This window comes from Monodelphis domestica, chromosome 1, assembly GCF_027887165.1.
Source record: "Monodelphis domestica isolate mMonDom1 chromosome 1, mMonDom1.pri, whole genome shotgun sequence".
Classification (NCBI taxonomy): Eukaryota; Metazoa; Chordata; class Mammalia; order Didelphimorphia; family Didelphidae; genus Monodelphis; species Monodelphis domestica.
In genome coordinates, this window is record NC_077227.1 from 303,556,475 (window position 1) to 303,581,553 (window position 25,079).

The following is a 25,079-nucleotide window of genomic DNA, read 5'->3' on the forward strand; positions in this document are numbered from 1 at the left end:
CTTTGCCTCCAAAAAAGAGCAGCCATAAATATTTTTGTACAAGTAGGTCCTTTCCCCTTTCTAACTCCTTAATAAAGAATAGAGAATCAGAAAAAGTTTGAATGTAGTAAATTTGGACTTTGGGAAAAAAGGGAATGGTAACAGAAATCAGATTAATACTAAATTACATGAAGAACATGTTATGTGCTAATCACTACCTTATATAGCATTTCCATCGGGATTTAAGAGGCTTATGTATCCAGGTTAGAGATAAAAATATTGGGCAGATACTTAATATATTTTGCCAGTATGAAATCCCTCCTACAAGTTCTCTGATGCTGCTTCATATTGTGGATGTGACACTGGGTTTTTAATGGTTATTCCAGTTGAGCACAGTGTCTGGTATTTCCTAACACATTAGCTGTTACAACTTTAAGTAAAGTTACAAGACCAGATGTGTAATCCATTTAACACTTGTAGATCAGTATACCAATATTTAGAGGAACTTATTGTTATAATATTGATTACTAAGGCAATGATATTTTTTGGTTATGGGATGTCATGAAAGCCCTTTCCTACAATAGTAGAAAAGGGTCTGGTTTAATTGTGTATATATGATGAAGGTACTCATTTGGACCTGAAAATAACTTTAAATTTTTTTTTTTACTTTTGAATCTATGTGAGTTTTATTTCCCAGATTGTATATGCTGCTAGTAAAAAGAGTTTCCCTTCTCTGATTTGGAGTAACTTGTTCTCATTGATTACAACTTCTTCCTGCCTTTTTATCCTATATTCTATACTTCTTACCAGCTTTTTTTTTCATAATTCCACAATAAAGGATTAAAAAGATTGTAGGAAAATTTGCTTAATTTCTTAACAGTTTGAGGTTATAAAAGATAGCACTTTTACTATCTAATTGTGGGTAGAATGTCAGATTTGGAGTTAAGAAGACCTAAATTTCAGTCTTGTCTCAGACATTCAGTGGTGTGATGTTAGGCAAGTCACTCATCTAGACTACTTCAATGGGAGATACACTACCCATTTTTCACAGGCTTTATCCAGCAAGACCCCAATGTTCACACCAGACCATTTAGTGGTAGTCTCTCGGTGACCGAGAATGACAATTGTCTTTGTGCATTATCATCTATTGATGTACCCTCATGTGGCTTTGAAGTCCAAAGACTGAGGCACAAAGTTTGTGGCACATGGGGCATGGGACGCCAGTTGTTACGGGAGGTGCGGTTGTGGCCTGGTGTCGGCGTTCACGCGCAGCGGCAAGACGTCGACATCGCTCATCTTCAAAGGTGGCGGCGGCATTGTTAATGTGGGTTCACCAGTTGCTTCTGACAGAGGCAGCGAGTTCTAATTGCTTTGGTGTAATGCCAGCCCACTTCAAGTTTGACTTTAGCTGATCCTTGAATCTTTTCTTTGGTCGACCTTGTTTCCTGAGTCCAGCTGACAGTTCACCATAGAATACCTGTCTTGGTATTCGCTGTGGGTCCATGCGGATGACATATCCAGACCATCGTAGCTGGGTTTTGAGGACCATTACTTTGATGCTGGTGGAGTTGGCTCTGTCGAGGACTGCCTGGTTGGTGATACAGTCCTGCCGTCGGATCCTCATGATTGACCGGAGAGAGCATTGGTGGAATTGCTCCAGCTGTTTCATGTGCTTCCGGTACAGTGTCCATGTCTCACAACCATACAGGAGTGAGCTGAGGACCACTGCGTTGTACACTTTGAGCTTCATCGCAGTGCTTATACCTCTGTGTTGAAGGACTTTGGAGCGCAGCCGCCCGAGTGCCTGGCTGGCCTTTTGGATCCTGGCATTAATCTCGTGGTCTAGGGATCCATCATTGGCGATGGTGCTGCCCAGGTACTTGAAAGTGTTGACGTTAGAAAGCTGCGTGCCGTCAATCGTAATGAACGGCTGGTTAGTTGGCCTCCCTGGTACAGGTTGGAACAGCACCTCCGTTTTGCTGAGGCTGATAGTCAGGCCAAACAGTTTTGTTGCTGTAGAGAACCTGTCCACAATGGTTTGGAGATGATTTTCTTGGTGGGCCATTAGAGCACAGTCATCTGTGAAGAGAGTTTCCAGGATGAGTCTCTCTGTTGTCTTTGTTTTTGCAGTCAGGCGGCGAAGGTCGAATAGTGAGCCATCCAGTCGGTATTTGATGTAGATGCCCAGGTCTAGATCCATCATAGCATGTCGTAATACTTGGGTGAAGTATAGGTTGAATAGTACCAGAGTGAGGATACAGCCTTGTTTCATGCCATTGGAGATGTTGAAGCGATTGGAAGTCTCTCCACCAGATAGGACTTCCCCTGTCATGTCGACATGAAAGAGCTGGATCAGTTTGACGAATTTTGCTGGGCAACTGAGCTTGCTAAGGATCACCCACAATGCGTCCCTGTTCACTGTGTCGAACGCCTTTGAGGTCTATGAAGACAATGTAGAGACTCAGGTTCTGCTCAAGGCATTTTTTCTGCATTTGCCTCACCGTGAAGACCATGTCGATGGTGCTACGATCTGGTCGGAAGCCACATTGTGATTCAGGCAGGTTCTGCTCTGAAACAGATGACAGGAGACTGTTGAGTATAACACGGGCAAGGATCTTTCCAGCAGTGGAGAGTAGTGAGATGCCTCTGTAGTTGTCACAGGCTGCTCATGCGCCTTTGTTCTTGTATAGGGCTATGATGGAGGCATCTCTGAGTTCTGGGGGCATGTCTTCCTCTTCCCATATGCTGGTCAGCACTATGTGGAATGCCTGGAACGCCTTTCCATTTAAGGCCTTGTACACCTCAGTTGGGATCAATAAATCCACTAACTAATTTTTCTACCCCAGAACTGCACAAGAATGTCAATCAAAAACCCAAAGACAATTAGAAAGGCAGCATGAGTACAGAGCATAGCGCTACTGAAGAGCAGCCAGAGATACATGTAACATGCCCCGTTTTGTGTATGGAGGTAATAGCAATTACAATTCAAAACTTACATAATGAAGCCCTGACAACTCTAGCAGGCAGCAGATAAGGATCTGAGCAGAGTTATAGCTCACACCAAGACTCTCCAGACCTTAAATCTGTGATGTTCCTAACATTCACAACTAAGTTGCTTAAGAGGACCTTGAAAATTCACCATACTATATATACCTCAAAGACCCAAGTGAACTTAACCCCAGTAGAACCAAGATCTTCCTAGGCCCCATGGGGACCCAAGGTGAAAAAGAGTAGGACCCAGTACCCCACCTAAAAGCTCAATGGGGGATGGGGTCTGGTCCTGGCACAGATCCCTGATTGAGGAATTAAAGCTGGAGAGAGGGATAATCCACCAACAAAATTATTACAACTCTAGTAGTAGAGAGTAATTCCATAGAACAACTCCTAGAAGAAATGAAACAAGATTAAAAATGAGATGAAAGTTATAGAGGAAAAGAATTAGGAGAATTAATAGTTTAGAAGAAAAAGTGGTAAATGTTACCCAAATATTGGACTCCTTGGAAACTAGAAAGACCAAACAGAAATCAGCAATTTTCTAATAACAGAACATCAAAAATAAGAGAAAAAAAATATTTGCTTTCAAAAATAACTATCCTAGAAAAGAGGTTAAGAAGAGATTACATAAGCTTAATTGGACTCTTGAAAAACATGTTTTTTTTTAACAGAAAGATTGCAATTTATCTTCTGAAAGGAACCCCTAAAGAAAAGTCCCAAAAATATTATAGCCACAATCCAGAACTTTGAAATGGGAGAAAAAAATGGCACAAACATCCAGAAAAAAAAGCACTTTGTGTATCAAAAAAACAAGGCACGAAAGCTTCTACTAAAAATGAAAGGTCTTTGGAATACAATATTCCAAAAAATAAATGATACAGAGACTTGCAACCAAGAATAACTTACCCTGCAAAGTTCAATATAGTACTATAGGGGGCAAATGGATCTTTAATGGAATTGAGGAATTTAATGTATTTCTGATGAAAAAAAAATTTTAAGTACAGCGATGATTAGGAACTTTAAAAATACAATAATCAAAAGAAACCTTAAAAAATATCATGTGTGCTGCAATTAATCTGACATGGTTATTCAAAATTTCAAATCCTAGATAAGAAAGAAAATGTCTTTTTTAATCAAATTATTTTCAACCATAAAATTAGGTAACTAAAATGGAGGTGATAATAGCACTTAGCCTAAAACTTTCTTCATATATGTTATTGCTATCTTAGGATATTTTCGATGTATCCGTTATCTCTTGGTTACATGTTGCAGACCACTTACAGTGTTCATTTTTTTGTTACTCAGTGGATATTGTAATTTTGATAGCACATCACACTGTTACCTGAACTGTAGCTATACATTAGCACTAGGATTCTTCAAGTAATTCAAGAAAAAGATGGACTTCTGCAGTACTGAGCAACTTATGATCACTAAAATCACTAAGTAACTTCCTACATGCAATCTGTCCTGATCTCTTCATTTTTAGTTGTCAAACCAGCTCATCATCCATCTATAGAACTTTTCCAAGGTAAATGTACAGAACATTCTGTCTCCATCACTCTTCTACTTGTTAATCTGTCAGATATTAATTTGCATTTCACCATCTCTCCTGTGTATGTGTTCCATTTTGCCAATATACTCAGAAACACTGTTCCAAATGGTATCTTAATCATATTAAAATATGGTGGGACTGTCACCTCCCTTGTATTGTTCCCTTTGTTTTTTTTTCTTTTTCACGTTTAATTTTTATTTAATTTTTTCTCATGTAAACAAAAAATATTAACATTTATTTTTGTCTTTTTCTTAATTTTTTTCAGTTATATGCAGAAACAATTTTTACAATTTTTTTTTCTGACATTTTAAGAGTCAGATTTTTCTCCCTCCATTCTATCTTCCAATTCATTAAGTTGGTAAATAATATGATATAGTTTATACCAGAGTGTGGTAGAGGCATGGAGAGAGAGGACTTGCAAGCCAAGATGCTATTTTTGTTTTTGGCGGGGGTGGGGTGGGGTGGGGAGATAGGGTATATTTATAGCAGAGCAGAATTAAGATAGATAGATGAGATTGTTATAAGGTGTAAGTATCATGGAAAAATGCAAGTTGCAGTTTTCATCTAATAAAAGGGGGATTGTGGTAGAGGCATGGGGAGAGAGAGAGAGGACTTGTAAGCCAAGATGCAAGAACCAAGGCTGGGGACCTGCCTGTCAATCAAGAAGAAGGTTTCACACAATGTTCCCAGGAGTTGGCAGTTGAGTTGACCAGGGGGAGGGGACTTGGAGTCACTTTCTCTGGAGGTTGAACCTGGCTGAAAGACCCTTGGGGGGCTGACTTGGTTTTGGGGTTCTCTGATCAAGGGGAAACCTCTGTTCTCTCTTAAGACTTGACTGACCAAGAGTTGGAGGAAAGCCAGGCTGAAGGAGAGATTTTGAACTTTGTTTTTCTCTGGGGTTAAGCTGAGAGACCTTGCTGATTTTGTGAAGAAGAAGAAAGAAGAGTTTAAACAGCTGTTGTCCATCTATCTCTCTAACTGACTCTGTCCCAATTTTTATTGGACTATTTTCTCAAACCCTCAATTCTCCCTCATTTTAGATTAGGGACATCCTCATCCCTCTCACCTCAGTTTCCTATCCTGTTATCCTAATAAACCCCTTGACTTGAACAGAGGAAAGGAAAAGAGTATCTTTACAGTTTACTCAAGGGGGGAGGGAAGAAGCCAAAGGCTTGAGGAAGAACTGGGAGGTGAGGGAGGCCAGAAGGAGAGGTTTGGGAAAGGTAGGGAGTGAAGAGGGGAGGAGGTTAGAAAGATATACTGATCCATCAGCCATCAGTAGGCAAAACCCAGAGCATTCCCCAGATCAGTCCACCTGTGTATCAGCATCTCTGTGTGGCAGCAGTCCCCTATACCAGGATCCCTCAGCATTTCTCATTGCTACTTCCATTACAAATAAGTAGTTTCAGGTTTCCCCTCTAGCAGATCTCTCTACTCATAAGCTGTCAAGACAGCAGACATTGCAAAAGAAAGTTTCCTCAGTTTACATTTCTATTTCAAGTGCTTTAATGTATATATTTCCATATTGTTTATTCCATGAAAGAAGAAGCATATCACATATACAATAAAAAACTTATAAAGCAAATAAAGTGGAAGATGACTTGCTTTCATTTGCAATCAGACTCCAATTCTTTGACTGTGAATAGCATTTTTAATCAGGGGTCCCTTATGGTTATCTTGGGAACTTGCTATGCTGTTAATCATTTAGTCCTTCATAGTTGATCATCATGCAATATAGTTCTGTTACCATATCCATTCTTCTCTTGGTTCTGCTCACTTTAATTTACATCAGTTCACATAAGTGTTTATAGGTTTTTCTGAATTCATCCTGTTCTTCATTTCTTGTGGTGCAATGGAATACCATTACAACCATATCCCACAACTTGCTCATCCATTCCTCAAATGATGGACAACCCCATAGTTTCCAAATTTTTTACCACTACAAAAATGTGACCCCTGCTCCATTCGTTATCTCACATCCTCCTTCCTTTTCCTTCTCTTTGAGAAGATAAGCAATTTGATATAGGTTACACATATTCAGTCACGCAAATATTTCTGTATTACCCATGTGGCAAGAGAAAAAAGAAAACAGACTAAAAACTCCATGAATATTAAAGTTTAAAAGTTTTCTTCAGTCTGCATTCAGAGTCCATCAAGTTCTTTTTTTGGAGGATTTTTTTGTCACAAGTCCTTCAAATTTTTCTTGGATCATTGTATTGCTGAGAATAGCTAAATCATCCACATATCATCTTACCTTATTGCTTTTACTGAGTACAATGTTCTCCTAGTTCTACTCATTTCACTTTGCATAAGTTCATCTTGCCAGGTTTTTCTGAAAATTTCCTGTTCATCATTTCTTACAGCACAATGTTCAGCCATTCCCCATTTGATAGACACCCTTCTGTTTCCAATTCTTTGCCACCATAAAAAGGGCTGCTATAAATATTTTTGTACATATGCAGTAGGTCCTTTTCTATTTTCTTTAATCTCGTTAAGACACAGTCTTAGTAGTAGTCTTTCTGGATCAAAGAGTATGCACAGTTTTATAGCCCTTTGTTTATAGTTCACAAAGCTCCCCAGAATAGTTGGATCAGTTCAGAACTCCACCAACAGTGTATTAGTGTCCCAATTTTTCCATATTCTCTCCTTTTCTGTCAGATCCCATGCCCTTCTAATTAGTTTATGATAATCACCCTTTTGTCTAAATCATGTAACCATTTTGACTTTATCTTGATACATGATATGAGATATTGATCTATACCTGTTTTTTGCCAAACTACTTTCTAGTTTTCCCAGCAATGTTTGTGCAATGGTGAATTCTTACCCCCAAATCTTGAATCTTTGGATTGATCAAATACTAGATTACTATGGTCATTCACTACTGTGTTTTACGTATCAAATCTATTCCACTGATACACTACCCTGTTCACCAGTACCAGATTATTTTGATAATTACTACTTTGTAATGGTACATGATTGGTACTGCAAAACCACCTTCACATTTTTTTCATTGATCCCCTTGATATACTTGACTTTTTATTCTTCCAGGTAAATTTAACTTTTTTTCAGACTATAAACTAATTTTTTCTTAATTTGTATGTCCCTGAATAAATCAATAGTAGTGTGGTGATTTTTTTAATATTGGCTTGACCTACCTTTGAGCAAATGATATTTCTCCAGTTTAGATCTGACCTTATTTGTGTAAAAATTGTTTTGTAATTGTGTTCATATATTATCTATAGTTATTTTACATGAAATTTCTCTTTCTAACTCTTCTTGCTGGACTTTGTTAGTAACATATAGCAATGCTAATAATTTATTGGTTTATTTTACATCCTGCGACTTTACTGAAGTTTTTAATTATATCAATTAGTTTTTTAGTTGATTCTCTAGGATTTTCTAAATATACCATCATATCTATAAAGAGTGATCGTTTTGTTTCCTCATTAACTATTCTTATTCAATTTCTTTTTCTCCTCTAGTTGCTATAGCTAGCATTCCTAGAACAACATGTAATAACAGTGATGATTATGGGCATCCTTATTGCTAATATTACTGGAAAGGTTTTTTGTTATTCTCATTAAAGATAATACTTGCTGATGGTTTTAGATAAATACTGCTTTTCATTTTAAAGAAAACTCCATAAACTTCTGATCTTTCTAGTGTTTTTTTTTTTAGTCCAATAGCATTTATTTTTTTTTAAACATTATTTTATTTGGTCGTTTTCATACATTATTCACTGGAAACAAAGATCATTTTCATTTTCTTTTCCTCCCCACCCACCCCCCACCCCCGCCTTTCCCTTTCCCATAGCCGACGCATGATTCCACTGGTTATCACATGTGTTCTTGACTCAAACCCATTTCCCTGTTGTTGGAATTTGCATTATAGTGTTCATTTAGAGTCTCTCCTCTGTCTTGTCCCCTCAGCCATTGTAGTCAGGCAGTTGCTTTTCCTCGGTGTTTCTACTCCCTCAGTTTGTCCTCTGCTTATGGATAGCGTTCTTTCTCCTAGATCCCTGCAGATTGTTCAGGGAAATTGCATTGATACTAATGGAGAAGTCCATCACCTTCGATTGTACCACAGTGTATCAGTCTCTGTGTATAATGTTTTCCTGGTTCTGCTCCTTTCGCTCTGCATCACTTCCTGGAGGTTGTTCCAGTCTCCATGGAATTCCTCCACTTTATTATTCCTTTTAGCACAATAGTATTCCATCACCAACATATACCACAATTTGTTCAGCCATTCCCCAATTGATGGGCATCCCCTCGTTTTCCAATTTTTGGCCACCACAAAGAACGCAGCTATGAATATTTTTGTACAAGTCTTTTTCCCCATTATCTCTTTGGGGTACAAGCCCAGCAGTGCTATGGCTGGATCAAAGGGCAGACATTCTTTTATCGCCCTTTGGGCATAGTTCCAAATTGCCCTCCAGAATGGTTGGATCAATTCACAACTCCACCTACAATGAATTAATGTCCCCACTTTGCCACATCCCCTCCAGCATTCATTACTTTCCATAGCTGTCATGTTAGCCAATCTGCTGGGTGTGAGGTGATACCTCAGAGTTGTTTTGATTTGCATCTCTGTGATTATAAGAGATTTAGAACACTTTTTCATGTGCTTATTGATAGTTTTGATTTCTTTGGCTGAGAACTGCCTGTTCATGTCCCTTGCCCATTTGTCAATTGGAGAATGGCTTGATTTTTTGTACAATTGATTTAGTTCTTTATAAATTTGAGTAATTAAACCTTTGTCAGAGGTTTTTATGAAGATTGTTTCCCAATTTGTTGCTACCCTTCTGATTTTGGTTACATTGGTTTTGTTTGTACAAAAACTTTTTAATTTGATGTAATCCAGATTATTTATTTTGCATTTTGTAACTCTTTCTAATTCTTGCTTGGTTTTGAAGTATTTCCCTTCCTTTCTAGTGTTTTTAATAGGAATGAGTGTTATATTTGGTCAAAAACTTTTTCCGTATCTATTGAAATAATCCTTTAGTGTTTTGTTTTGTTTTTTGTTATTGATAATCCATTATAGTTGTGCCGAGGTGATCTTATCCCCTCCCCCTCCTGGGTTACTAAACTGGTCTGTCAACATTTTTCAAATACTAGAGTTAGTCTGTGAACATGCTGTACCTCATAAAAAGAAAGGGGCAGAGCTCACCTGAGGGCTTTTTGTGCAGACAAAAAGCTGGAGAGAGACAGATAATGAGGGAGAGGAAAATACTTGGAGGCTAGGCACATGTGGTTTGAGATCTTAGAGTAAGGCAGTGAGATTTAACTTTATGCTTATCTACCTTTCCTATTAATTTCATGAAAAATAATAAGTGGTAGATATATTAATTTTCACTCTAACACACTGATTGTTTTCCTAATATTGTTTATGTATTCTATTTCTTCTGTTAATTTATATTTTTGTAAATATTCATCCATTTCACTTGAATTGTCAGATTTATTGAAATATAATTGGGTAAAATAGCTCCTAACAATCCTTTAATTTCCTTTTCATTGGTGATGTATTCACCCTTTTTCTATTTGACACTGATGATTTGGTTTTCTTTTTTAAAAAATCAAATTAACCTATCATTTTTCTTTTTTTAGTTTTCATAAAACCAGGTCCTAGTTTTATTTATTAGTTTAATGGTTTTGATTTACTAATTCTTCCTTTGATTTTCAAGATTACTAATTTGGTCTTTAAATGGGATTTTTAATTTGTTCTTTTTCTAGTTTTTTAATTTGATACCCAATTCATCAATCTACTTTTTTTTCTATTTTATTGATATGAAGTGTTTGGAGATATAAATTTCCCGTAAGTACTGATTTGACTTCATTCCATAGATTTTGGGTTTATCTCATTGTTGGCATTCTCTTTAATGAAATTATAATTTTTTTTCCTATTATTTGTTCTTTGACTCACTGATTCCTTAGGACTAGATAATTATAGTTTCCCATTGATATGTAATCAATGCTTCTACAGCCCTTTGTTGAATGTGATTTTTTTAAGCTCTTACCTTCTGTCTTGGTTTGGCTCCAAGGCAGAAGAGTGGTAAGGGCTAGGAAATGGGGGTTAAGTGACCTAAACCACACAGCTAGGAAGTGTCTGAGGCCAGATTTGAACCTAGAGCTTCCCAACTCTAGGCCTGGCTCTCAATCCATTGAGCCACCTAGCTGCCCCCTTGAATATAATCTTTATTGAATTTATGTTTTAAAAATGCTGCATTTAATATTTCTGATTTTCTATATTTGTTTGTGAGGTTTTTATGTCCTAGTACATGATCATTTTTTGTTTAGGCGCAATGTACAGCTTAGAAAAAGACATACTTTTTCTATTCCCATTTCATTTTTCTCCAGAAGTTATATCTAACTTTTCTAAGATTCTTTTCAATTTAACTTCTTTCTTATTGGTTTTATAGTTAGCTATTAAGAGAGGAAACTAGATTTCCCCACTATTATAGTATTTAGTATAAGAAATGTTCTGTATTTCTGTATTTCCTCCTTTAGCATGTATATTTAGTTTTGATATTAGCTTCATTATCTATGGTACCTTTTAACAAAATGTAGTTTGCTAGCTTGTCTTGTTTTAATTAGAGCTATTTTTATTTTGCTTTTTTCCAAGATCATGATTGCTACCTCTGCCTTTTTTTTATTTCAGTGAAAGCCTAATAGATTCTATTCCAGCCCCTTATTTTTACTCTGTAAATATCACTTGTTTCAAGTATGTTTCTTGTAAATAAGAATTTGTTAGATTCTGGCTTTTAATCCTTTATGCTACCTGCTTCCATTTTGTGCATAAGCTTATCTCATTAATATTCAATTATGTTTATTAATTTTATATTTCCCTCCATATTATTTTTATCCTATTTATCCTTTTCTCTGTCTCTGTCTCTGTCTCTGTCTCTGTCTCTCTCTCTCTCTGTCTCTGTCTCTCTCTCTCTCTCTGTCTCTCTGTCTCTCTCTCTCTCTCTCTCTCTCTCTCTCTCTCTTTCCCTCTCCTCCAAAGTCTGGTTTGCTTCTGACCACTGCCCTCCCTTCTATAAACCCCCTTTCCCCTCCTACTTCCCTGTAGAGTTAGATTTTTATACTAAACTAAATGTGCATTTTATTTTTTCTTTGAGCCATTTCCAATGAGTGTATGATTTAAGCATTACTTGTCACCCCCTGATCATCTCCACTGTGAAAGCTCTTTTCTTTCATACCTCTTATGTGAAATAATTTCCCCCATTCTTCTCCCTCTCTCTTCTACTATTACATCCCTTTTCCTGACCCCTTTATTTTTTTGAATCATCCCATCATAATCAATTCACACCACTGTCCTCTGACTACTTCTAACTACCCTAATAATGATAAATTTCTTAGTATGTGTATCACCTTCCCCTATAGGAATGTAAACAGTTTGACCTTACTAAGTTTCTTATGAGTTCTCTTTCAACTTTTGTCTTTTCATCAGGCATGCTTGAAAGTCTACTTCATTAAAAATCCATTTTAGTTATATTGGATAGATGATTTCCTACTTATAATCCTAGATCCTTTGCTTTCCAGAATATTATGTTCCAAGTTCTCTGATCCTTTAATATGGAAGCCATTAAATCTTGTGTGATTTCAACTATTTCTTCCTCATTGTTTGTAATATTTTCTCCTTAACTTGGGAACTCTGGAATTTAGGTATAATATTTCTCTGAGTTTTCATTTGTAGAGCTCTTTCAGGAGGACTGGTGAATTCTTTTAATTTCATTTTCATCTCTGATTCTAGAATATCAAGGTAGTTTTCCTTGATATTTCCTTGATAATTCCTTAAAAGATGGTGTCTAGGCTCTTTTTTTAATCATGGCTTTCAGATAGTCCAATAATTCTTAAATGGTATCTCCTGGATCTGTTTTCCAGGTCAATTTTTTTTTCTAATAGGCCTATTCACATTTTCTTCAATTTTTTTTCATTCTTTTGACTTTGTTTTTTGATGTCATTAATTTCCACTTACCCAATTCTAATTCTTAAGACATGATTTTCTTAACTGAGTTTTTGTACTTCCTTTTCCATTTAGCCAATTCTACTTTTTAGGAAGTTCTCTTCCTCATTGAATTTTTGTAATATCTTTTTTCACATGGCAATTCTGCTATTTAAGGGGTTCTTCCTGTCAGTGGATTTTTGTTCCTCCTTTACAAATTGAAGTATTCTGCTTGCTTTCTGGTCTGTGAGTGACCACAAGCACTTGTTTCTGCCTTGGAACTAGGACCACAGAGTCACTCCCCCTATGGTTATAAGCATTGATGTGTACTAGTATTCCTCCTTACCCTGAGACACCCAGAACTGTGACCTGGATCTATGTATGTTCATTGCAACAGAGTTCTGCACCCAGAGCCAGTAAAGGAATTCCTGTAATCTCCTTCTGAACAATTGGCCAACCCTTTTTACCCTCAGTGGACTGAGACCTATGCAAGCCTTTGCTTTTGATTAAGTCCCCCATAAGGCCTGAGCTTGCCTATCATGATGGAGCCTACCTTGGTTGGCTAGTCAATGCTCCACTCCCACTCTAGTGCCATAGACTCTTCTTGCTGACCTTCTAAATTATCTCAACCTGAAAAAATATTTCACCCTGTCTATTTGTGGAGTCTACCATTCCAGAATTCTTTTTGAGGTTTTATACCAAAGTTGTTTAGAGTTTAATTTCGTAGAAATCAGGCCAGTCTGTGTACCTTCTCTACTATCTTGACTCCACCCTCTTTAAGGCAGTTTTAGAAAGACATATTTTCTTACCAAAAAGGAGAAAGAGAATTGTTAGGCATTCTTAGAACACATGATAAATGTGTCAAACACCTACTTACTACAAAATACTTTAGGAATAAGCAGACAACATTTCACATAGCCAAAGTAAAGGCTGCTAAATATGTACTCACCTTTGAATTTATTAAATGTAACTAAAATTGTTTTGCCCCAATATGGAAGCTGCAATCCATGAGTGAAATCAAAAGACTCTTCTGGATCATATCTATATGTACTCATCTAACAATATGTCAACAAAGAAGCATCAAAAGAATGCCTGAATCTTGCCATTTTTGTTTATGGAAATGGAGGATTTCTGATGTTATTTCAGGACCCATGATGCCATATTAATATAACTAATAGCAAAGGATCTCAGATCCTTAGAAACATTTTACAAGGAAATAGAAGGAAACAGGGAAGGAAGGACTATGCAACAACTGAGGCAAGGTATAAAAATTTAGCACTTTCTAAATACCTTCATGCAAGTCATGATTTGTTGACTATAACTAGACATCATAAGTTCATTATCTTGAAAAACTATGACAAATGTGGCTATCTTTGACTTACTCTCAGCCTTCTCCTTTCCTCTTCTCCTGATTTTTCTTGGGGCTTCTTGGAATATTCTCTCCTCTCCTCAGCCTGTACAAGTATAGTACCTAGAGTCCCATATGTTGGTCATTGTCCAAAGAAGATCTGTTTGGCATTGGGAAGCTGGTCAAAACAATGGAGCTTAGCATTTGCCCAGGGCTGCAGGCCTGTAATTTTGTAGGTAGATGCCCAAGAAACCACCTTTGAGGTTGGCCTCCATGAGCGTGACAGTGTTGTACAGGTAACTCCAGATGGGTTGACATAACGCACAAGCCTCTTCTATCAAAACCAATGACAAACCCCCACATTACAAATATATAACTCATAATATCTGAAATTTCAATAAATAAGCTCTCTTCTCCCTTTTCAGTATAAAATTCATACTGTCCCTCTGGATGGATGAATTTGTAATTTGTTTCTCAGAGTTATTTAGTAAACTGCTTTGTTGTTTCTTTTTTTCCCCACAGAGACTCATCCCCGCCCTCCAAAACCAGATCCCATAAAGAGTGTGTCTAGTTCTCTCAATAATCTTACTCCTGCCAAGTCAACTCCAGTCATTAATAATGGGTCCCCAACCATCCTAGGCAAGAGGAGTTATGAACAGCACAATGGCATGGATGGTAAGTATATCTGTATGATTTTAAAGGGTTTGGAACTGGTATGAGCCTCATTGTCATTTGGGCCTTGAGGTTATTCATGTAGGGTTTGCTTTCCTTTCTTAGCTTGGTTTCATTTTCATTAATGACTTTTAATCATTGAGCTAAGGAGCTTCACTTCTCTTTTTTCATAGCAGTTGTTGATGAGGAGACATCCCTGCCAACTTCCTGGGGCCTGAAAGTATCATGCAGATATTCTCATGTCAGTTGGCCTAAAACAGGAGTACTTATCCTGGGGTCCATGAGCATTAAATAAATTTGTGTGTGTGTGTGTGTGTGTGTGTGTGTGTGTGTGTGTGTGTGTGTGTGTGCGCGTGTGTGTGTGTGTGTGTGTGTGTAAATATACACACATTTTTTTACAACTGTTTCAAATTGGCTTTCTTTATAAATCTTTATATTTTACTTTATGCATTTTAAAACATTATTCACCAGAGTGCCAAGTGTATAATATCAAAAGATTTAAAACCTTTGCCGTGGAGTATTTTTCAATTGATCTTTAACTCCTCTTTAATGTTTGGCAAGCCAGTTCACTGCTTGATGAATTGACTCATTTCCTTATCTGTCAAATAGTGATGATAATACCTATTCTGTCAAGAAAGCAAAGGAGAGAGTAGGCATTTATATTCTGTCTACTATGAGTCATGTATTGTGCTAAGCACTTTTTACAAATATTATCTCATTTAATCCTCACAACAACCCTATAATTATTTCTACTTTTATTATTATTTCTATTATTACTATTATTATTTCCATCTTACAGTTCAAGAAACTGAAGTAAGCAGAGATTGTTTACTCAGGTCACATAGCTATTAGCTGATGCTAGATTTGAACTCAGGTCTTCCTGACTCCAGGTCCAGCACTCTTGGCTTTATACTACCAGAATTAACTACTATACCTCCAAGAATTTCTGTGAAGATCAAATCATCAGAATTTTAGCCAACCTTACAAAATTTCCGTGACGATTAAATGAGAATCTCAGTATGAAATTGGTTATCATTATGACTGTCACTATCTTTTGAAGTGTCAGTAAAAGATAAACAAGGCTAATCTCTGGAGGAGAAACCCTGGGGAATTATACTCAGTGGACTAAATGCCACCTTTGGACCATGTGAATTCTCAATTTGGGGGAGTGTTATATGTGACATGCAGGAGAGGAAAGTCCTTAACCTCTCTTTGTAAGTGTAAAACAAGATCTAACTGCTAGAGACAGGCAGAAAAATCATTGTTTCCTTGGAATGCCTGCGGTACATTCAAAGTGATCAACCCTGACTATGGCCAAGACCCTTTTCATGTTGTCTTGGGTATATTGACTATAAGCCAACATGCTCAGTTTTAGGGACCCTGGCTCTAATTCCCACTGTATCCTTGCTGTCCCTGTGAATTACACTTGTTAAATGCAGTGTCATTGTTGGGTTTGTTGATGTGGTATTTTTTTCTCTTTTTCTGTTCACCTGTGCTTTGTCAGGCAACATGAAGAAACGCCTTTTGATGCCTAGCAGGGGTAAGACCTCGCAGCTGTGCTCAGCTGGTGCTAGGACAGTGTGGTCTCAATCTCATTTGTGGCTTCTCTAGCTGGCTTGTCTGTGCTTTGTGGCTACTAATGCTATGTGTAAATCTTGTCTTGGTAGCTAAATGTCCTTTGGACAATATCTGCATTGATGGTCCACACAGATGGGACACTGAATTTTATTTATTTTATTTAAAATGACAATCTTAGTTTTAAATCTCTTAAAATTAACTTTAATGAATTGTGTAGCATCCCATGAAATAATTTAATACATTCTAGGGTATTGCCTAACCCAGAGTGACATTTGGAAAGGAAGAAGGTAACTACTTCTCTGAAGCCAAAAGAACTGCTAGGAGACTAAATAATCAATACAAGGGATCCCCTCACTCTAAGACAAGGGAGTGAGTAACCTGCTTTATGCTCTCTTTTTTTGAGGCTAGTTTGTCACTCTTATAGCCATTTTCATTTGCCTGGTAGGTAGAATGCTGAGACCACCAAATAAGTCAAGTGCATCTAAGTCCTGGGTCTGGACCACATTTTTACCTTATCTGCTGTATTGGGAGCTTCCCTTCATCCCAGCTGACACAACTCTGGCTAGCTTTTGGGGCTGTTGGAGACTTCAGCATCTGCCATAGTTGGGCTTCAGGGACTTAGATCAAAAAGGTCCTCCTCTCCTTGGGAAGGCCAACTAAGCCTTCTGCATACTTATCGTCTTCAAGCACACTGACCTTGGTCACACAGACATAGCCCTTTATTTTCATGTGGGGCCTCTTTGCAAGTATATATCAATAAGTGGGAAGTAGATAAGCACTTTTGAGGAATAGTTTCTCCAGATGAACTCTAGAAATAAAAAAAAAAAACCCAAATCATATGCTCATGTGGACCATTTCAAAAAGGATATTGTCTGTGTGCTGTTTGCAGCGTGCTGTGCTGGAGGGGGTGCCAGTATGCATAGCTGCCTGCCTACCCACCTGCCTTTCTGTTGTGTATGTACCCACATCACCATTGTGATATGAATGATTGGCATGTTCTTCACTCCTGCATGCCAACTCCTAAGGTCGTCTCACACTGTGACTCTAAACATCTTTTCTTCAATCCTTCTAATGTGAGATGCCAGGTGGGGTATCTTCATTTTTTATCAACTAATTAATTAAGTTAATAATTAGGTTATTCAGTCAGGAAGTAATTGGATTAGATTTTTAATATCAGACAACTTCCTGGGATACCCTGACCATTTCTAGAGGCTTTGTGTTGGCATGTCCTTCAATAGGAGTACACTTTACACTATTATAGGAACATAGTTAGAGGTTGTAGTTATGATGGTAGACTTTTTATACAGTGTTGCAGCAAACCATCCAGACTCCCATAGTACAATTCAGAGAAGGATGAATAGAGTGGTGCAGAATTAGGCTTAAAATTGGCAGAATTCAGGTTCAAATTATTTTAAAGACTTTAGATTTGCTTTGTAAGTTTCCATTTGTGTTATCTGATACTTCATTTTCTGGCATTTGGTCAGCCCTCTACCTAAAGAATTCGTCTATCTTCAACTAATCATCTTAAACTCAGAAATCTTTCCCCTTTCAAAGTTGTTAGGATCTTTTGACTTCTGCCACCTACTTATCTACCCACAAAAATAAGGCAGTGGTTGTGATCCAAAAGACTTGAGAATTAAGACGAATTGCCATGATTTTTGAGGGATGGGAAAGGGTGGGGGCTTCTTCCAAAAGTTATTTGAACTATTTCCTTTTATAGTTAGCTTAATATAAACAGAACCTATTGAGAGAAATCAAATTAACCAAACTTTGGAAGTCTGCTCACATGGGAAGCTTCATCCCTTGCTCCCTTGCCGTTTTGTAGTTTTTCATATGCAATGTATCCTGGGTTTAGCATATTCCATAGACTTCATTCTTGATGTTAGTGTGCAAGAACACTTTATATCCTCTGAGAGCTCATAATCAAATAATTCAGCTATGTATGGACACAATGAGAGAACTAACTATAGAAACATTAAACCCAAACTCAAATGGCTCATATAATTTTTGCATCTAATACAAGGGAATGCTTTCAAAAGGTGGGGTAGAAATGAGGATTCTATCCATGGCAGTCTAACCAGGATTACAAGTATTCTACAGATCAAGGCTGCAGAAATAGGATGTTTGTTTGTTTGTTTGTTTTTTTGTTTTGTTTTTTTTAAAGAGAAGACTTGAGGATATTACTGTCTCCTGGTGTTCAAGGGGCTATCATATGACTAGGATATTAGACTTATTCTCTTTGGCCATGATAGGAAGAATCAGGAGGAAGTAGGTACAGCTGGTCAAAGCAAAAATTTGCAGAGGCAGACTTCATCCAGATGTAAAGAAAAATTGTCAAAGAATTAGTGTAATGGGCTGCTCAAGGAAGTAGTAGGTTCACTGTAACCAGATGTATTCAAGGAGAGGCTGAATGACCCTTGTGTCAGATACCACTTAGGGAACTATGAGGTCCCTTCCACCTCAGAGATTGCAATTCTAAGGGTGGAATTAAAAGTTTGGCTGAAGGGGCAGCTGGGTAGCTCAGTGGATTGAGAGCCAGGCCTAGAGATGGAACGTCTTAGGTTCAAATCTGGCCTCAGACACTTCCCAGCTGTGTGACCCTGGGCAAATCACTTGACCCCCATTGCTTTAAAAAAAAAAAAAAGTTTGGCTGAGTTTTCAAAGTAGAAGCATTCTAGGAGAGAGATCATACCCAACTGGAACTGGAAATAGAAGCACCTAGATATTTGCATAAGTGATAGGAACATATTAAAAGAATTAGGGCTTTTAACCAAGATTAAGAAAAGTTGAGTTTATAACTTGCTCCTACTTGGAAAAAGGCTTTGTTGAAGCTCAGGTTCAGGATAGTTAACTTGATCAAAGTTATTGTTAGCACTTAATATATGTGCACCAAATGACATAGAATCTAAATACTTAAAGGAACCATTCATCAAATTGGACAAAGAAATAGATATTAAAATAATAATTTGGAGGGACCTTAATGTATCCCTTTCAGACCTAAATATGTCTAATGGATAAAAAATAAAAATATTAAAAACAAAAATACAACTAAGGAAAATTAGAGCTCTTTGGCAGTTACTGAATTGGTAATAGAAAGGACTTAAAATAATTCTCTATTGCACACAGAATCTTTACCTATGTTGACCATGAGGCATAACAACCTCACCAAAAAAAAAATGCAGAAAATAAAAAATACAGACCATCATTAAGCATTTTTAGACACTGTGCTAAGTACTAGAAATTCAAAGAAAGGCAAAAGACAAATCCTGTGTCCTTAAGAAACTCATAGTCTAATGAGGGGAGACCACATACAAAGAACTATACATAAACAAGCTATATACCAGATAAATAGGAAATCATAATTAAAAAAAAAAGAAGGCACCAATAATTAAGAGGAATTGGGAAAGACTTCCTGTGGAAGCTGGGATTTTAAGGAAGCCAGGAGGTACTGATGAGGATGAAGATTCTAAATACAAAGCACATTATTTGCTAATCAATGGAAAATTTCATCAAAGAAAATTACAACAATGAGATAATATTCTAAAACATATACAGTGCTATTTTGAAGGGGGAATATATCTAAAATAAGCAATTGTGTACATCATGAACAAAAAATACAACAAATTAGTGAATTGGCCTTGAAATTTAAAAGCCAGAATAAGAAGTCAAGAATTCCCAACTAATTAAAAAAAATAGAAATTCTGATAAATCAAGAGATTAGAAGCAGCTAATTGGCTCATTATTATAGAGTGATGGGCCTAGACTCAGAGACTTGAGTTCAGATTCATCTCAAGACACTTGCTAGGTAGATATGACCCTGAGCAAGTCATTTAACCTCTTTCTGCCTTAATCCACAGGAGAAGGAAATGGCAAACCACTCTACTATCTTTGCCAAGAAAACCCCATGTATATATAGTACTGGTGTGTATGGTCCACAGGGTGAACAAGAGTCAGTTATGATCCAACAACAAAAAAGAAGAAATTAATAAAATTGAAAGCAAAAAAGGCCTTTTAATTAATAGATAAATCCAGAGGCGGGGTTTTCAAATAACCTAAGAAAGTAAACAGCCAACCTAGTTTAAATAAAAAACAGAAAAGCCCATTTGCTCATATCAAAAATGAGAATTTACAAGAGTTGAAGAGGAAACTTGTGAAATTATCAGAAACTTTTGCCCAAATATAATGCTAAAAAAAACTGGAAATAGATGAATGTTTAGGAAAATATAAAATAATAAAATTAACATAACAAAAGAAAATTAGATTATTTAAGTGATCAGATATTAGAAAAGAAATTAGATGAACCATTAACTCCCAATGAAAAAAGTTGGATTCACAAGTGAATTACATCACATGTTCAAAGAATAATTCCAGTACTACATCACTAACAAAAGAAGGCATCTTTCTAAACTCTTTCTAAAATACCAATATGGTCTTGATTCCTAATCCAGAAATAAAGCAGGAAAAGAAAACTACTGGCTAATATTCTAAATGAACATTGGCACAAAATTCTTAAATAAAATGTTAGGAAGTAAGCTAATAACATATTGGAAAGATTATACAAGTATGACCAAATTAGATTTATAACAAAAATTCAAGATTGAGTTAACATAAGCAATCAGATTATAAATATAAAAAGCCATATTAATAATATAAATAATGAAAATGATGTGATTATTTCCATCAAAACTAAAAGACTTGACAAAATCTAATCATTATTTCTCTTTTTTTTAAGATTTTAGAAATCATAGTGATAAGTAGACCTCACCTTAGTATTGTTTTAGAAACAAAAAGTCTTATTTCAACACAAGAATATACATTATTTAGTAGAGGAAAGTTAAAAGACTTTTCCAATAAGAATAGGAATAAAGCAATGTTACCCAGCATCAGCACTGCTGTTTAACATAGTACTAATGATTCGAACCATTCAATGAGATAAGAAAAAGAAATTGAAGGAACAAGCATAGGCATAGTAAACAAATTTAATGCATTTTGTAAATGAAATGAACAACCCTTAAGAGTTAACCAAAAAAAGACAGTAATTTCAGGGCAGCTAGATAGCACCGGAGATGGAGTGCTAGGCCTGGATTCAGGAGGACCTGGATTCAAATATGACCTCAAACATTTCCTATCTGTGTCAAGTCACTTAACCCTGATTGCCTAGCCCTTGCTACTGTTCTGTCTTGTAATTGATACTAGAATAAAAGTTCAAAACTTAAACAAAAATAATTTTTAATGTAAAATAAATAAATAAACAATAATTTAAGCTAAGTTATAAAATGTCCAGAAAACAAAAATCTCTTCTCATGCATGCACACACACACAAACTCAAGAAGTGTTAAAAAGAGAAATTCCATTTATAATAACTACAAAAGCTATAATATATTTGAGTTCATCTGCTAATATGCAGTCAGGCACAATATACATTTAACTGTAAAACATTTTTTGCAGAAGTAAAGACATTCCTAAATGGAGAAACATTTATGAGTAGGTTGAGCCAATATAATAAAAATGACAAAACTTTCTAAATTAATTCAATTATCCAGTGCTGCACCAGAAGAATCCTCACAGCAATATTTCATAGAGATAGCCAAAATGATAAGGAATTTCCTATGGAGAAAGAAAAGATAAAAAATATCAAGGGTAATAATGAAAAAAAATGGAAAAGGAAGGGGATCTGGTCTATCAGTGCCAAATCTCAAGCAGTAATTGTTAAAATTATTTGCTACTGGCTTAAGAAATAGAGCATTCTGTCAATGGAACAGTGTATGTGTACAATACACAGACATAGTAACTTAATGTTTCAAAAGCCCCAAAACCAGTTAATAAAGGAAAGACTCAATAGTTGACAGAAGCTACTGGAAAAATTAGACAACAGTCTGAAAGAAATTAGATTTAGACTAATAACTAGCACCATAAATCATGGTAAGCTACAAATGATCATATGACGTAGAAGAGGGAATCATTTAATTTGCAAATCAGAAAAGCTACCTTTTAAATCTATAGATAAGAGGAGATAGTTCATGACTAAACCTAGGACAGAGATCACTCAAGATAAAATGAACTCTTTTGAATATAAAATTTAAATGTTTTGGCACAAACAAACCTGATGAAGAAATTATTAGAGGGAAACTAGGGAATGTTTCTAGAAGTTCCCCAGAAGAAACTAGAGAGAACAGTTTTGCAATGTTTCTCTGACAAAGGTCTCTTTTTCCAAGATAGATAAAAAGCTAATTCAGACTGATGGTCCAAGCCAATGGACCAATTGTCAAAAGATATGAACCAACAATTTTCAGAGGAAGAAATCCAGGTTATCAGTAACCATATTAAAAAATATTCTACATTATGGATAGAGAAATGCAAATTAAAGCAGATTTGAAGTCCTACCTATCAGACTAATTGGAAGAATTGTGGGAAAGTTGGTATACTAGTATACTTTGGTGGAGCTGTGAATTGGTCTAGCTACTCTAGAAAGAAATTTGAAATTAACCCATGAGTACTGTCAAACTTTGCCTACCCTTTGAAACTCAGTGATAACAGTATTAGTCCTAGACTCTCAAAGAGGGAGGGAAAGAATCTTTATATATAAAAATATTCATAGCAGTTCTTTTTGTGCTAGCCAAAAATTGGAACCTATGGCAATGTTCTCTTATTAAGGAAGAGCTAAATATTTGAGATATTGTGCCATAAGAAGAGAAGAAATGCAGTTTCAGAGAAAACATTTTTATGAAATAATGCCGATTGATGTGAGCAAAACTAGAAAAATATAACATGAAGAAAAGTAACTGTGAAGGACTTTAGAACTCTGATCCACAAAATGACAAGCCAGAAGGCCAAAGAAATGAAGATGAAACAAGCCATTCACATCCTGACAGAAAGTTGATGAACTTACAGTGAAGAAATTTTTCAAGGCATGACTAATACAAGAATTTACTGAACTGTGCTGCCATGTATTGAAACCTTTTTTTTTTTTTCAAGAAAGGCATGGAAGTACAATAAGAGTGATAGCCAAAGTTACAAAAATCAAGCAGTTATAGTACAAGGGGTCAGACAAGATTGAGGAGTAAGGAAATGAAACTAATGAATATTCTAAATTTTTTAGGAACTTGAATGTGAAAGGGAGGAGAACTCCTGAGTTCATGACCCCAAATAAAAGGTTTGGCTATAATAGCAAGAAAAAAGGGCCACTTTTTCTTTTGACATAGTGAAGGAAGAGAAAAGGGGGCAGTGGGGATTGAAGGATAGAGAAGGTGAGGCAACTCACTGCAATGTCACTGAATTTTCTCTATAAAATAGTTTAGTTCTTCTGATGAGGGTTGGGGTCAAAGGAGCTTGAGGAGAGAAGATTAGAATAGCTGCTCTAGGGATAAGTGATTATGATCTGAAATGAATTCATTCCTGGGAGTTGATGAGATAAAGTAAAAATGTTCTCTAATCTCTGATCTCTAAATTGGAATCTTTGGCTTGTCTGCCCAAGGTATCTGTGATCAGACAATAGGAAATAGGAAGATGGGTCACATCTCATTCATACATGGCACTTAATTCCCAGCTAACCCTCTCTTACAACTGGTCCCATTCAACCCCTATCTCCATGGTGCAAGATCCTAAACTTCCCCTTTCAAAGCCAGGCATGGGCTTATCAAGGCTGTCATAACCTAAAAGCTACTTAGGCACCCAAAGCAGCAGCTACATGGATACCATAAAGAGAATACTGCATCCCTAACATATCTACACCAAGGCCTCCAAATCACGCCTTAGCAGAAACAGGCCCTTCTCACAATACAAACACTGTGCTCTTGGGAAGTGAATGGTGAGTAAGAACTTGGCATTCTTTTTCTTTTTGGGTAAGATAATCACACAGAATGAATAGACATGTATGGTTTGTGATCATATATCACAATTTCCTTTACCTTTCCTTAAAACCACCCTTCTTCCACACTTCCCTTTTACTATAAAGAGCACTAAAATCCTTCTAGTCACATAGGGTCATGACCTCAGTGATATATTTGACTCACACTATATATCCATCAGTTGCCAAACTTGTACTTTCTGCCTCCACAGTAACTCTCATCTTTGTTGTTTTCTCTACTTACATAGCCACCAATGTAATTTCAGGTCTTAACCACCAATAATTAGGACTCTCTTATATAATAATTATTATATATTACATATAATATATAATAATTATTATATAATTATATAATAATTAGCAATCTCTTACTTGGTTTTCCTGCCATAAGTCTCTTCCCTCTCAGATTGATTTCTAGAAATAGAATTAAAATTCAGGTCTGATTAGGTCACACCCCTATTGGATAAATTCCAGTGATTCTTTGTTGACTCTAGGATCAAATATTGTTTCAGCTTTAACTCTTCTATTTTTAAATTCCTATTTTTAGTCCAATAGTTCATGTATATAATATGTAAGTAAGTAAATATGCATATTTGAATGTCTATCCTCAAAAAAAAAGTTTACTTGTAGGAGTGTGCATTCAAAAACACTTGGAAACCTCTGATAAATAGATCATAGGATATGAGAATGACAGTCTGGGATATTGGAGGAAACATCAATACTAAATTAGCTTTTGTGATTTAGAACTGGAATAGTACATCCAAGGAGTACTTAAAGTTAGTGCTACAAAGTTTATTAGCAATAGACAAATTAGCAATGTTTTAAACCAAAAATAACAAGGAAACATGCAATAAACTTTTCTGGCTCCTAATTTCTCAGTGATTTTTTCTAGTTCCTGAGAGCCCATGAAGTTCATGTAATCATTTCAGCAATTTTCAATTATAGTCTAGATCTGAGCAGCAGCAGTAGCGGCAGCATCGCTTAGTAGTATTTTTTTAAATCCTTGCCTTCTATCTTAGAATCAATACTATAAGGCAGAAACGAGGTAAAAACTAGGCAGTGAGAGTTAAATGACTTCCCCAGGGTCACACAACTAACAAATGTCTGAGGTTAGATTTGAACCCAGGACCTCCCATTTCTGGGTCTAGCTCTCTATCCACTGAGCT

General features: G+C 36.3%; 1 protein-coding gene across 6 annotated transcripts in view; it reads left to right on the top strand.

Moving 5' to 3' along the window:
- MTA1 (metastasis associated 1) overlaps positions 1–25,079 on the top strand; it is a 192,445-nt gene that overhangs the window by 150,393 nt on the left and 16,973 nt on the right. For 3 of the 6 annotated variants that reach the window (XM_056821296.1, XM_007473327.3, XM_007473331.3), the window contains 2 exons: positions 14,340–14,492; positions 15,994–16,029. In XM_056821296.1, the coding sequence (XP_056677274.1) occupies positions 14,340–14,492; positions 15,994–16,029 (189 nt within the window). The remainder of the gene's footprint in view (positions 1–14,339; positions 14,493–15,993; positions 16,030–25,079) is intronic. The other 3 variants (XM_016425614.2, XM_007473329.3, XM_007473332.3) reach the window with 1 other exon arrangement.